The sequence below is a fragment of the Bubalus bubalis genome, chromosome 16 (assembly GCF_019923935.1).
Source record: "Bubalus bubalis isolate 160015118507 breed Murrah chromosome 16, NDDB_SH_1, whole genome shotgun sequence".
NCBI lineage: Eukaryota > Metazoa > Chordata > Mammalia > Artiodactyla > Bovidae > Bubalus > Bubalus bubalis.
The window spans coordinates 59,712,578-59,727,258 of record NC_059172.1 but is presented as its reverse complement, the minus strand read 5'-3'; the positions used below and the strand labels follow the sequence as shown (position 1 = coordinate 59,727,258).

Here is a 14,681-nt window from a genome sequence, read left to right as displayed (position 1 = left end):
CTTCCTCCCCATGGGGGAAACAGTAGCATGTTGGATTATGGGAAGATCAGCAACATCACGAAATTCAAACTCATGTTGTGGTAAAGTCATGGCCAAGCTGGCACAGACCCAGTATGATATGCCAGTCTACTGCCTTGTATTAAATGGAATTTTGAAATAAGGGAATCTACATGTTTTAATCCTCTGCAACCCAACACCTTCCCATGGCATTTAAGGACCGGCTCAGGGGGCAATCCATCCCACAATTTAGGAGATCAATGGGATAATGGTACTGAAAGCAACTTAGCAGAGTTTAAGGTCGCCACTGGATGGGAAAGAGCTTGATTCAATGCTGGAAGAGATCTTTCCTGGTTGTCAGCAATATGCCTGATGGGCTCCGGAGAAACCAACTTCCCCTGCCTCTTTCTTTCCAAGCACAGACTGAATCAAAAAAGGCCAAAGAGGAAAGGAGTCTCAAGATCCCAGAACAAAGGGAAGTGTGGATTTCACAGGGGAAGGATAGTCACTTTTTAAACCAAAGTCTGTATTCTAAAAAGGCAGGAAATTCTATGTTTAAATTCTGATTCTGTCTCTTGAGTAAATCATTTAATCTCAGGGGCCCCAGCGTCTTCATTTGTAAACAGCCCTTCCTCAATGATCTCACAGGATTTTCGGGACGAGCCTCCCACGCTGGCTCACGCTCGTCTCTTGGTCTTCCTGTCCCACTGGCCTCCCCTGGTGCGCACTGGTGCCCTCCACCTCTTCCCAGGAAAGTTATTTGCTTTCATTTTACCCAGCTGTATTTTTCTGACATTTCATTGTGCTTTGAGCCTGTCTCCTGGACAAGAGCATAACTGTGTAAGGGCAGGGTCCTGGCGTGTGAAATCTGGGGCAGCTCCAGCCCCTGGTTGGTTTTGTTCACTGCTGCATCCCTGGTGCCCAGAGCAGGGCCTAGCACATAGGAGCTCAAACAACTGCTGAATGGATGCAGATCACTGGGACCACGTGTGTGCATGAGCTAAGTGCTCAAGCACTATACAAATACAAGCTAAAGAAAACCTCACTTGAAATTTAGGGGCCATATCTTAAATTTGTCTACATAGTCCAGCTGGGTTTTGATGTTTTTCTTTATCATCATTATTATTACTAGTCTAACAACAACAACAAAAAATGCAATTGCATGTTTGCCAAATCTAGGCCATACTTTATGTGGGAGCCAGTAAGGAAAGAGTCCCCCCAAATACCAGGTCTACTGACAGTTCCTTACACATATTTTAAGCAAGTTAAGTCAGACTTTGAGGACACCCACCAGACAGATGGCCGTATATTCCACCCCAGAACTGACAATCTGGATCTGAAGGCCTTTCAGGGCTTCCATTAAAGGAAGTGTTAGTTGCTCAGTTGTGTCCAACTCCTTGCGACCCCAAGGACTGTAGCCTGCCAGGCTCTTCTGTCCATGCAGTTCTCCGGGCAAGAATACTGGAGTGGGTTGCCATTTCCTTCTCCAGGGAATCTTCCCGACCCAGGGATCAAACCCAGGTTTCCTGCACTGCAAGTGGATTCTTTCTGTCTGAGTCACCAGGGAAGCTCCATTAACTAAACCATGACCATAGTTTAAGCCCGTGTTTTCTCTGTAATTCATTTAAGGGACTAGAGCTGGCTCACCTAGATCCTTCCTTAACAACTAACATGAATTATCAGGGCCACTTAGAATTTGCCTTCCATCCACACTCTCCTATGGATTGTGAGGGAGAAGTTTTTTCTTCCAGATCACTTTCTTGTATTAGGGCCGGAACTGAGAACATGTCTTTGGGAAGCATGAGAGCTCTGAAATTTCTTGTTGGTGCCTTTGCTTCAAAAGCAGAAGCCTGATGGATTGCTCTGATTGTGCTGGAGGGCTATTCTCTGGCACGCTGTATATTTACCACTGTACTCCACTAAACAGTCCCCAAAGGCCCTTCCATCGCTGAAGGGAGCAAGGCAGTTGGAGACATTTTTTAAAAAGTTTTAAAATAAAATAGAAGGATAAATAGGCTTGAAGCCATTCTATTCCACATGGGTGGCAATAACTACCAGCTGTCACAGGGAAACAGCAGATGTAATTGATAAAACAATTGAAAACTCTTGTGGATCCATCATCAATAAAGTTAACACCCAAAAAGTCAATGAAAGGGTTCAGAGTAGAACTGGAGAAGCTCCCCAGGCCCACCAATAATGAAATCACCGAACTACACACAAGTGTAATTTTGTAATGCAGATTAAAGAGGAGGATCAGCTGGGCAACTTGCTTTGCTGGGTGAGGCTGGGGCACCATCTGGTGCTGATGAAATTGTCATTAGCTGAGGTGGCAGTGGTGAATGGGGGAGGAGGGGAGCAGGGGGCCAGCAGAACACAGACCAGCATTATTTTGAAGGAAAAAGCAGGATGTAACATTTATCCATAACAAGAAAAGAATGAAATTTCTACCCAGATGGAGCAGGGAATGGATGGTAATATTATTCATTACCACACTTTAGCATTAAATGTGCAACACCTCCTCTAATTTATTGATGGACTGTTTAAGACGGGTGTTAACCTGTTTGTCTTGTCTTATAATTGAATTCAGTCTCCAGGCTACAGAAATTTGAGAAGTTCATCCTTTCTCAATCAATATGCTCCTCTTCAGTGACCCATTTCAAGACAGCTTCATAAAAAATAATGTATTTTGTTTTAATAAATTTAAACACTATGACAGCTGCTCAATTTTTATTGGGTGTTTTTTTTTTTTCCCTTCAGACGTCTCTTTGCTGCCGAGTGAAGCCATGCTCACAATCAATAGTAATTGATTAATCAGCATCCCCTTTGAACAAAGGTGCTAATCAGTTTTTGATTAGTTCATCAAACCAGATGCAAAGGCAGCCCAGCCCCTGCCTGATGGATCACCAGGGTTCTACTTGACTTATGGCTTCCGTGCAATGTGTGACTGCAGTGTTCCTGGATGGGGGGGGGGGGGGGGAACAACGTAATTATTAATTTAACCGAATTATTATGAACACAAACAGTTGTTGGTTTATTGCTCCCGACTCAGGGGTGATTGATAGAGCTGCGGCAAGGCTGCATCTGACTTGGTGCAGAGCTGAGAGACCCAGAGTAGTCTTTAATTGATGATGCTGGAGGAAGGGGTAATGGCTGCTTTAGTCCCATTTTCCTAAGGAGGAGAAAAATGACTTCTGCGTATCTGAGTGATCCTTGTCTGGCTGATATGCCAAGAGGGATCAGGGCCAAGGAGAACTCAGTCCCTTCTTAGGATCCTTGAAATGATCCAAAGGCCACTGTGTCACAGGGCTGTTTTATTTAGGGTCAGGGTCAGAAATGAGTGGACTATTTACGCTCAGCATGATATTCTAAGCAGGGAGAAGATTCATCTACTCTCACTTCAAAAAAAAAAGATCAGGCTAACGTTTTTGCAACTTCTCTAAATCCATCACAAATGGGAGGCAAAAATAAAACACTGCTTTGATGGCCAGCTATCTTTCTAATCTTCTATTTATTTATCTATCTAAATTCCTTGGGATTTGGAATTTATTTATTCACCCAACAAGCATCAGTTGAGAGCTTACATAGTCTACACCCTGACAACAGGTGTACAGCAGTGAACGAAACCGATATGGCCTCCTGGAGCTTCCACTCTGCAGGAAAATCCAACAGTTCAAGTTCAAACTGGGACACGCTACATAGCAGAAAAATAAAGGCATCCTTGAGGCTTGACAGCACAGAGGAGGCAATATATCCATTGACTGTGAAAGACAGTGGTACTATCTCATTCTCTCACTGGATAAGTAAGACCTGTAGTTAAAGCCACACCTCAACAACCAACTATTCCAGGGAGCTGCAGTGAAATCTCTCCAAGAAGGGCAACATGGAACCCTTGTTTCCAAATGGCTAGAGTCAGCATCTACGGTCCTATGCCTTGGTTTCTCCTAATGAGGAAGGGCCCTTCCTTACTGACTTATTAAGAAGCAACTGATCAAAATGTTTCAGAAGCTGTAGCTGGTTGGCAGTGAAGTACCAGGACATCATGGGAGATCATATAATTGTTTAGCTCTGACCATTTTAAATCTCCTTCCCCTCCTTTTTAGGATATGCTTCTTCTTCTGGATTAGTAACACCTAAATCCTAGAATCAAGCATGAAACCTACTTTTGCAAGAGCTCAGTGTGCTGTGAAAAAGGTCTGAGGTGGATAATTAGTTTACATCATGGTGTGTGACAAAACAATTACCCCCCTCCCTTCCTCTCTTCCCCTCCCTGCCCCCTTCTAAGATTAACTATGACCTGGCTTTTCTAGTATATTCCACAGAAGGGGATGATCAATATGAGCTTTTTTTTTTTTTTTTTTAATAAAGATCTTGTCTCATAATCCAACATCCTTAAAAAGCTTTGAAATGCAACAAATTTTCATGAACCATTATATACTTAGAACATAAAAATTATTTTAAGCCACTGAACACAGTGGCTTTAGCGCAATTCCAAAGATGATTTGACCTCTACCGCTTTACAGAGTCAGCCCCCCAATCTGAAATATACATGCAATATACAATCAGAGAAATACACAGGGAAGAGAGGTGGGTGGGGAGGAAGAAAGTGTTAATAAAAATCTGTTCTTTCTTTAGTCTCAAAACCCACAGTTTTGAATTAACTGTTCAGTGATCCAAATGGCCATGTTGTGGAAGTGGACGGAGGGCCCACAGGTTGGACACTGCAGAGCCTTTTACCTAATAACTAGCCCTTACCTGAGAGGTCCTCACTGTCCAGTTCTTCTGCGGAATTGGGCAACTGAGTAAGGCCTTACAAGTAAAAACAAATCGTTTTTCTTTTCATTCCTCAAGGGACATAAACAAAACACTTAAAAACTGAGGATGAATTTCTTAAAAAAAAAAAAAAAAAACATGAGCCAAATCTCTTGCCATCTCTCTCTCTCTTTTGGAGAGCTTAAATGTATTAATCCATAAGTACATTTCTCCAATCATTTCATTTTGTTATGGATACGCAATCGAGGCAGAAAGATTCCTCAGTCTCCACTTTCAAAGCACATGAAACATGAAGGTGAATGTTTCAAATCACTCATTCATAACAGCATGCAGAAAGAAAAAAAATAAAGCCTGATTGTTCTCTGTCGATGCTCTGATAGAGCTCTTAAATACAAATATATTTAGATGTTACATACTGATGTATGTAAGTTTTAGTTCACATTTTACTATAAATTGAAATTCCTGGCCAAGACTGACAAACACAGTTCATTATCAGTTGATGATGATCTTGGATCATTTATTTCAAAATGGTACGGCATCTGCTAACTGCAGATTGCAGGTTATGCTTTCATCAGAAAATCTGATTTGCAAAATATTTTTCAAAAAGAGATTTAAAAAACCAGTGGTATTCCTGGAAAAAAAAAAAAAAAGAAACCCTCAAAGCTGAAAAAGCAGTTAGGTCAGGAGATAATCAACTGGAGCCTGAAATGCCTGTATCTGAGTTAGCACCAACGCTGGCCAGCTGGGACGGCTCTCAGCCAGCTGCGTTTGGAAGGGAAAGAGGTGAAGGTGGAAACGGATACACCACGGGGGGCTTAGCGAGTAGACTACCTCCCTTTCCTCTTGCTGTATTTGCAGGCTACTCCCTTTAATGAAGTTAAAAGCACCACAAAATATTAGGCAATCAAGGGGGCCTTTACTTGTTTCTCCCTGTTTAGCTCAAAGTCATGTCTGGTTTGAGCAGACCTGCTCCAGGCCCCCTGGTCTGCACAATAATCGGCTAATATTTCTCCGATGAGATTTGTCACTTTTGAAGATACCTGTGGACCTGTTAAACTGGAATGAGGGGCGTGCTTTTTTTTTTCCCCCCATCTTTCTCTTCTCTTATGGTCAAGCACAAAATATACTCAGTAAGTATTTGCTGAATTAATGATTTGGGAGTAATGCTCAGTGAACTGCCAGCAAGAGCATAATAGCAACTAAAACAAATGCTCTAGAAATAAGCAATGTCAAACTGATCACATGATTCAAAAGGTCCCAAATCAACAGAAACACTTATGTAGAAATGGACAGTAAAAGCTTGGATTTTGTAAGTTGTTTTATAAAGAAACCAAATGAATATTGATAGCTCAGTCATGTCTGACTCCTTGCGACCCCATGGACTATATAGTCCATGCAATTCTCCAGGCCAGAATACTGGAGTGGGTTGCTGTTCCCTTCTCCAGGGTTCTTCCCAATCCAGGGATCGAACCAGGGTCTACTGCATGCAGGCAGATTCTTTACCAGCTGAGCCACAAGGGAAGCCCAAGAATACTGGAGTGGGTAGCCTATCCCTTCTCCAGCAGATCTTCCAGACCCAGGAATCAAACCAGGGTCTACTGCATGCAGGCGGATTCTTTACCAACTGAACTATCAGGGAAGCCCCTTTATAAAGAAGGCAAATGAAAATTGATAGGTTGGTGCTGTGAAAGAGTCATATGAGCTCTTGAAGAATTTCTATCGTGACCCTTGGGTGCCAATATTCAAGGACATGTGCCAATTAAACATGGGAGGATTCAAAATTCATGGATGTTCCCAAACTATGGATTTAGGCAACCATGGGAAAGCAATGAGTAATGCAATAAATTACAGAGGCAACTGAGTAGGGATGTTATGCACTGGTTCTGAAATCTGATTGGTTGAAAGTGTTCCCATTTCTAATTGGCTTTATTCATTGTATAAAGACTGATGAACACAATTATTTGAATAATTGTTATAAATGGGCAACATAAAGAACTTCTTTGTAGTTAATTATGAATTTGCAGTTCTCAGGAGGCTAATCCCTCACTTTTACGTGGCCCAATGAATATCAAAGCATTCTACATACGTGCTTGGCACCCACTGAACCATATTAAACGAGGATGTTTCAAGTAGGCAGCTCTACTGCTGAAGGCTTGTTTCCCTGGGGAGGGCATTAGAAAGCTAATTTTACAAAATAAAGACAAATATGTTTATGAAATATCATTGATATGCAAAGTTTCCCATTAAAAAGTGACAGACAGTTTATACACACCTCATTAAAGATGAAACTGTCATTTTTAATGGCATAAACTTTAAAATATACCAAATCATCTGGAATCTACTGCTCATATTACATCCTAAAGTGGGAAGCCATTTAGGTTACTGGTGTTAAATTTATTTTTGCACAACTACTGCTCATTTTATGAAACTATAGTGCTCCTCCATAGCTGGCTAATTTCAGAATAAATATAATTAGGAAGAGTTTACTGAAGCACTGAGTGTACACGTAAAGACAAGCAAAATTTACCTCCTAAAATTGCTTTGGTTTACGTAGTTTTCTTTCATGATAAAAATTATACAGCTCTCATTTTCTCAAAGAAAAAGACAAAGATGCATTTTATGAGGCAGAGAATAGTCTTCAAAAGGAAACTCCGCCATTTAACAATAAGTGGGAAATCACTTCTGAGTTTTGCTCTTATCACTTGTTGAAATCTTTCCCCGTCACTTCAATTAAAATGTATTCAACACATTTCTCTAAACTTCGTTAAACAACTGAAAGTTTACTTTTGGTCCACATGGAATTTTCTTTTGAGCAATTAATAAAATCCTGAGGTGCAAACATGATGATTTAATACATGAGACTCATCTCTTCCACAGACAGGAATCTCACTTCTTCGTGATGTGATTATGGGCTGCCTATCCCATGCTTTTCTGCAGACAGTGCTTCTGCTGTTGGGATAGCTACTCCTCCTTTCCAGCAGAAATCACTGGCTTCTAAAACTGGTATGAATGGCATGGCAATTTTAAACCAGGTTAAGGAAAACTTCAAAAATTAGAAACAGCAAGAAATCCTAGAGATATTTAAATAAATTCAAGGTCAAGTAAAATCTGAATGTTTGGGGTTGAGTTCATCAGGGTTTCCCCCCTTTTTTTCCCTGAAACTTCCAAAACAGAATGATCAAATTAAACCTCTAGGAAACAAACAACTTCCCACTGGCCCTAGTATTATTCCCATTATGAAAAAGTAGGCGATGGTCTCTCTCTTACCTAAGCAGCACACATCTGATCACTTGGCCATATTATGGAATCTGTTACTTCCATCACCAGCCATTAAGAGTTCAGACGCCCCCGGTTGTTTTATTCTAAAAGCTCAGTCAGTCATCCTGTTCTTCCTGCTTTGTCAGCTTTTCTGGAGAGTTTTCCCCTTCATCCCATTAGCAGAAATTTGGTTCACGCCGTTAAACAGTAGCATATTGTTTGCAAACTGCATAGCAAGGCTGAAACACAATCTTCAGGTCCTGCAGCCATTCGTAAACCTCTTTAGCTTGGTTCTTGAGTAGAACACACATGTCTGCAGAGTCCCTTGACTGAATGACAGCCTTCGAATGCCATTGTTGTGCACTCAAACAGAGAGATGTGCAGAGGGGTGCATACACAGGTGGCGGACATAGAGGTTGTAATAATGCGCACTGCTGGCTATTGCTCCTTAAAAATAGGCTTCAGAATTTCCCCACAATTGAACAGAAAGATAAGAAATTTCATGTGATTTTAGACTTCCATCACGGCTTGCACTACTTATAAAATAAGTCAGAGAAAGAGAGATTTGTGGGGTAGTTACCTAAGGGCAGTGCTCTAGGAGAAGAGCATGGATCTAGCACAGGGCAAACATTTTGGAATCAAAACTGAAAATGAAAAATTATGTCAGAGGGGTTCCCGGTGTGAGTCTCGCTACGCTTGCAAACTGAATTAAAAACTAGTTACCTCATTTGGGGTTATAAATCATGAGACCATCAGCCTCTAATGTATTAAGAGGTGGAAAGCAAAAGGACAGGTAGCCTTGAAAAAAAAACAAAACAAAACAGCAGGGGGGTAGAGAGAGAAAGAGAAAGACAGAGAGAGAACCCCAAACCCAGAGGAAGCCAGCTGACTGCAGTGCAGCAAAAGCACAAGCACTATTCCAGACCATGGGCATGCTCTCACCCGGACCTCACAAGAGGGAGGCGGGTGGGGAAGAGAGGGCACGCAGGGCGCACACACAACAAGGCACAAGACACGCACGGAGAAGCGCCCACGTGGGGACGGACAGACAGAAACCACCACACACACCCGCACGACAAGAGCCAGAGGAACGACACCATCCGTGCTCACATCACTCATGCATTTCTGCCATCAATTTCAGACCATACGGTACCAGGATTTGGCAGAGTGTTTTTTTTTTTTTTTTTTGGCATTGCTCAACATGCATACATGACACAGGATTCTTCCTGTCCAGGCCTTAAGGATGAGCTCCAAAAACACAAATGCTCAAGATCCTTCTTCAAAGAAGATCCCTTCAGTCACCCTAGGCTAGGAATCCCATTCTTACACTCACATTTATCTTTACTATCAATTAGATCCTTAAAGAAACACTGTGGCCGATTGTTGTTTGGTTTCTTTTTGGAGAAAATCCATTTGCTTTTGAATCATGCCCATGCACTTCTAACCTTCCAATACATGCTTATTTCAATCAGATATTGGTAAGAACAAAAGGTCAACATACATCAACAACTGATATACTTCATACGTACTCTAGCAACACAAGCTTGAATAAAACATTTTAATGAGTCTTCAAAGGGAAAGTATTTTGTAAAAAAAATTTTTTTTCCTTTTTAGAAAGGAGAAATACGGAAGGAAATCCACTATGAAAACTTTAGGACCAGTACAATGGTCACAACTGGCTGATCCAGTATGTCTTGTCATTTAAGTTGCCAAGTTATCAAACCACATTTTCTAGGCCCAGATCCCCAACACGAACACCTCAAGATAAGTCTCGAGTGAATCTTAGTCACATGGGCTTACCGATAAATCACTTCAATAAAATCAGTTCTATATCCTCATCTCCTTGGAAATCTGGTCCCTTGCTTTGTAACTTCCATCACTTTCTATTACCTTTTCTATCCTGGCAACTGACCTGGAAGACTTTTTTCCCCTCTGTCAAGTCAAATTCTAGATACTACTTTGGCTTTCATTTAAGCTTTCTGCTATGGGCTGGAGAGTATGCTGTTTAAAAGTGGTAGGATCCCTTTGTGAGGATGCTATGAGGGTTTTAGATAAGTTGGGGCATGTATTTATAAATGCATTTTATAGGCATCAACCTGGATTTTCACGTCTCTCCTCTTGCTGTTAAGGAATCATATATGTACATATATATAGATATATATACACACATATTCTTCTTATTTCCTTTTTTTCTCCCCGAATTTCTCTGCTCAAGGTATGCTTCTCATGCACTGCTGGTCAACAGCATCCTGCCTGAGATATTGCTGACTTGAACACTATCCCTGAACTAGTAAGAAAGTGCTTGCTTCTCACGGTACACAGGCATCTCTTGTTTCCTGTCACAGGAATGTGAGTTCTATTCCAAGTGTCTCTTTATTATACCCTCAAAAGAGATCACCTTCACTTTCTCTTTCTCCATAGAGAAATATATGATCATATGGAGAAAGAAAAAGTGAAGGTGATCTTTTTTTGATCCTATTAATATCCTAAAATCAGGACTGGCCCCAAAGTTAATTTCTCATTTTTCAGGTCAAGGGACATATTTTTTACCTTGATTATCCCACCCAACTCCAGGACCTAAAACTATTAGAGTCATATAAGTACACAAATTTTATTAAAGGGACCTAGAAAACAGAACTCTGGAGTCTTAGGAGATAAATGATCAATATTTCTTCAAAAGAACTCACAGACTTCAGGAATCTTATGGTTACATTTGACCCTGGAGTTAATTATTGAAAGCTCAGAACTTAAAGCATCCTAAAAAGAATAGAATAAAATCTCTTGAACTACATTAAAATAGCCTTAAAGCTCTGAGAATAATCGATACAAGTCAGGAAGTGCTCAATTAATGATGAAACCTACAAATAACCAAGCTTAATGGAGTGCGATGCCTAAGATGTAGCAGGCACTATGGGGCATTACCTTGGAAAGTGGAAGTTTTATACCTAATTGATTTCTCATGATTGTTGGTGTTTCTGGCCCTTTACCTAATTTTATGAACTTTTCCCTTTATGCCAATAACAGAAAAGGGTGGGGAGAGGTGGATTAGGGCCTGAAAGGGTATTACCCCATACCCACCTTTGTTCTGCTTTCTTAGAATTTCTCATCAGAAGGTCCAGGTATGGAGGTGGTCTGCCAAGTGTCAAGGCCTGACCTTCAAGGCCCACTTACACAGGTTTTGCCAGAGATTTCTAACCGGTAAGGTCTAAATGTAGGTCTATTTAAGAAGGTCAGTCGTGCTTGGAAGAGCTGTTTCTCTAAAAGTTGAATGAACAACATAGGCTTGGCTGATCACTTTTTGTCATTTAAATGATGGATTTCAACTCTGCCACAGTGTGCAAAGTGATTTAAGTAGGCCCTTTACCAAATAATTCCCTTGGATTCAGTTATTAAAATTCAGCCTACTTTTAACTAACATATCTTTCTCCAAAGCACAATATCAGCAGGGTGAGATTTGAGCTAAGTAATAAAGCAATATACAGATGAAACACGATTCTCATTTTCAAACGGGAGAGACATAGAAAAGTGAATAGACCGCTTCCAACGTAGGAAGTCAGAGGAGAAATTGGGAAAAGGATTCCCTGATACCTGCTCCTGAGCTTCACTTACTTGATTTTAATCCACTTTTGGCTGAAATCATAATGAGTTTGTTCTTTTAGTATTCTGTCTACAAGATACCTCCCCACAAATATCTTTTTCAAGTCTCAGTTAATGCTGTTGAAATGTATGTATGGTATCCTTCTTAGTCTGGAGATGTTTTCTGCCAAATGTATAAACTTAAATGCACACATGGAGATTAAGCGCAAGTGGTCATGGAGGTAAATACAATTGGGAGTATAATTAAAGAACAAAGTTCTTCCTCATTTCTATGTCATGCATTGAAACAGGAATCTTTCGCCCTGATCTGTCCTACAAATGACTCCTCTTCAAGATGTACCTGGGAATCTCTAGCCTATAAATGAAGAAAGCAACTGGGCCTTTAATTCAGATGCTGTGATTTTAAGGCAAATATTAGTTCTTTTTCTGGAGTCCCTTATGTTTCAGGGTCTGGTGGCATTGTAGAAATAAGGGCTACATGCAGCTAAAACTTCCTCTAACCCAGCTAGCCAGCGTGGAGGCGGCCTCATCTCAGACTGCAACCATTGACCACTGAACTTTCAACAGAAATGACAAGACTCGACATCCTTTCAAGCCTCACAAATTAGAGTACATTTATGAGATCAGTCTACTCGGAACACAGTTTCCCTTGAAGACTACATTGCTCTTTTTCCCAGGCTTGCCTTGCCGCTCAGCAGTGCTGAGAAAGTAGATAAACAGTAATGTGGTACCAACCGTGAACTGCTGGTTCTGTCGTCGCCGTGGTGTCTACAGACGGGAACAGAGGATTGGAGGAAGGGAAGAAACAGGAGGAACGGCATGCAAAAAAAGGGAAAATGGAAAAAAATGGAACAGATAATATATGAGCAAGCTTTCAAAGAACATCGCGTGACAAGCAATAATAAATGAAAAGCCAAAAGCATTTGAAGTGAGTTGCACTGTTTTAAGACATGCCTTCAGCTCAAAGCTGCGAGCCAGTGAGGATAACAGTAAATTCTTTGGTTTTGGGGGCTTGCCAGGACACATCTATTTGCTAGTCAAGAGTCAGGGGAACATGCAAAGTGATGAGAAACACCAGTGCAAACTCAGTGACTGGTGGATGGCTCTGAACGTATCAAGGCTCAGGACTGCGACACAAACGCTCAGCTGAGAGGCTGGCTGAACAACAGATTCATACATTCAAACATTGCCTTTGTTTTAACCCAACCCACCCGGGCACTTGGGCTTTACGACTCCCAATCAGGCGTCACTGAGTCAATTCCATGTTTAGGATCCTTTTACGACTCATAGGCAGATGCCTGCAGATGAATACAGGGGTTCAAGTTTTTCATCCAGTGTGTCATTTCAGCAGAGTTCAGCTGGAAAGTTCAGTTAACTTGGAGGCCATGGGGATGAACATGTTAAAGGTTTTCGGACTGGTCTTTATACACACACACACACACATACACACACAGAGACACTCACCACTCACCCATCCTGCACTCTGCAGATCTTACTATGTTACACTCTTAAGAGCAGAAGTCTGGTATGGAAACAACCAGGTCCACATAATTTGTGAAACGCCACTTCTCATCATGTGACATTCCCAAAGTAAAAGCATCCAGTCGTCCAGACCCATGATCCAGAACCACTTTCACTGCTGTGAGCTGCCAGGAGTCCTGCCTCCAGGGTGAATTAGGAGATGGCACATGATGCTTTTTCACTGCCAGATGCACTTGCTGTGGGAGAGACCGTGGTCTGTCTCTTTCTTCTTCTATTTCTAATGCTGTTCAAGCTTTCTCCTTCAAAACCTTTCAGGCTTCAAAATCAGGCCTGCTGTATTGGCTCCTCTTCATGGAAAATTCCCCAAGGGGGTCCAGAAATTTCCTTTCTCATTTTGGCTACAGGGGAAGTGGGATAAATATCTAACAAAATGCATGGTGACATTCTTTTTCCAAAGTCATTTTAATACCACTCTTCTAGCCAACTTCATTCCACCGTCAACCCATCTGTCTGGGTTTTAACGTTCAGTTCCACCTCTCAAGGGGTCTCCCTCCATGGTTCCCTTCTGGCCAGACCAGTGGTGACACCCACACGCAGGCTGGTCATGTTGAGGGGAAGTGGGATTTGGGGTTAACACTGTTGAGTAGTTATCTGTACTTTTTTTTTTTTTTTAAATCATGCAGCTGGTAATTATTTTCATGAGTTTAAGAGACTCCAAAAGACTCTTTCGGACTTGACACAGGCAATGTTTAAATGCACCATAATGCCAAATATGACTTTCTTTTTGGTCCAAGGAGCCTGGTGCTTCTGATTTATAAATATGACACATGAATTCACACTGGTGTTCCCCTTCATTGGCATGCCCTCCTCAGAATCCTAAACCATCAAAAAATTAGAGCCCTTCTAAGGAGCCAGAATTAACTACAAGTCTGAGAGGCCACTGCAGCTTAATATAACTTATAGCTGAGTTTCTGAAGATCAGATGAAGGAAAGAAAAACATAAACCACATCAGAACACAATACTTACTGACAAGTCTGTATGCATAAAATAGCAGTTAAAAAACAATACCGAAAATTGTACAGTTGAAACATCTCTACATCAGATGCTCACGACACATCTCCTTACTTGAAACATCCAAATCAATGTTAGTTTGTGGTGCTTTTAAAGGAGGGGCAAAATCAAATGCAGATTTGCATAGAAACACTTAAATGCAAGTTTACACATTTTATGGCTAGACACTGGTTCTTTTCCAAAATTTTTTTTAAAAAAGCAATAAACATTTTGGTTCATTATTTTTGTAGCAGCATTCTAATATGCTTTATTTTCACCAGTTAAATCATTAATATAAAATGAAAGAAAGGGATTGGGGTAAAACCTAAGGGTCCTCAAAAATGATGTCTTAGCATTAACAGATGACTTGTAGGAAGACAAGTGACTGTCTTCCTACATCACAACATCATGTTGGCTTTATGACAAGATCAAATGAACAGAAGCTGGGTGTACACTACTCTGTGGGTACCAGAGGATAAACAAAAGAAGTTCACAGTGCCGCTTGCCTCCCTGGTCTGGGGATGCA

The 14,681-nt window shown here is 41.1% G+C and overlaps 1 protein-coding gene across 13 annotated transcripts in view; it reads right to left on the bottom strand.

The window, feature by feature from the left end:
* Window positions 1-14,681, bottom strand: part of CADM1 (cell adhesion molecule 1) — a 362,986-nt gene that overhangs the window by 12,837 nt on the left and 335,468 nt on the right. For 5 of the 13 annotated variants that reach the window (XM_006079236.4, XM_025266855.3, XM_044929724.2 and 2 more), the window contains 2 exons: window positions 12,358-12,390; window positions 4,750-4,803 (listed from right to left, as the gene is read on the bottom strand). The exons of 4 other annotated variants lie outside the window; for them this stretch is intronic. In XM_006079236.4, coding sequence (XP_006079298.3) covers window positions 4,750-4,803; window positions 12,358-12,390 — 87 coding nt within the window. The remainder of the gene's footprint in view (window positions 1-4,749; window positions 4,804-12,357; window positions 12,391-14,681) is intronic. 4 more of the 13 variants (XM_025266853.3, XM_025266857.3, XM_044929725.2 and 1 more) reach the window with 1 other exon arrangement.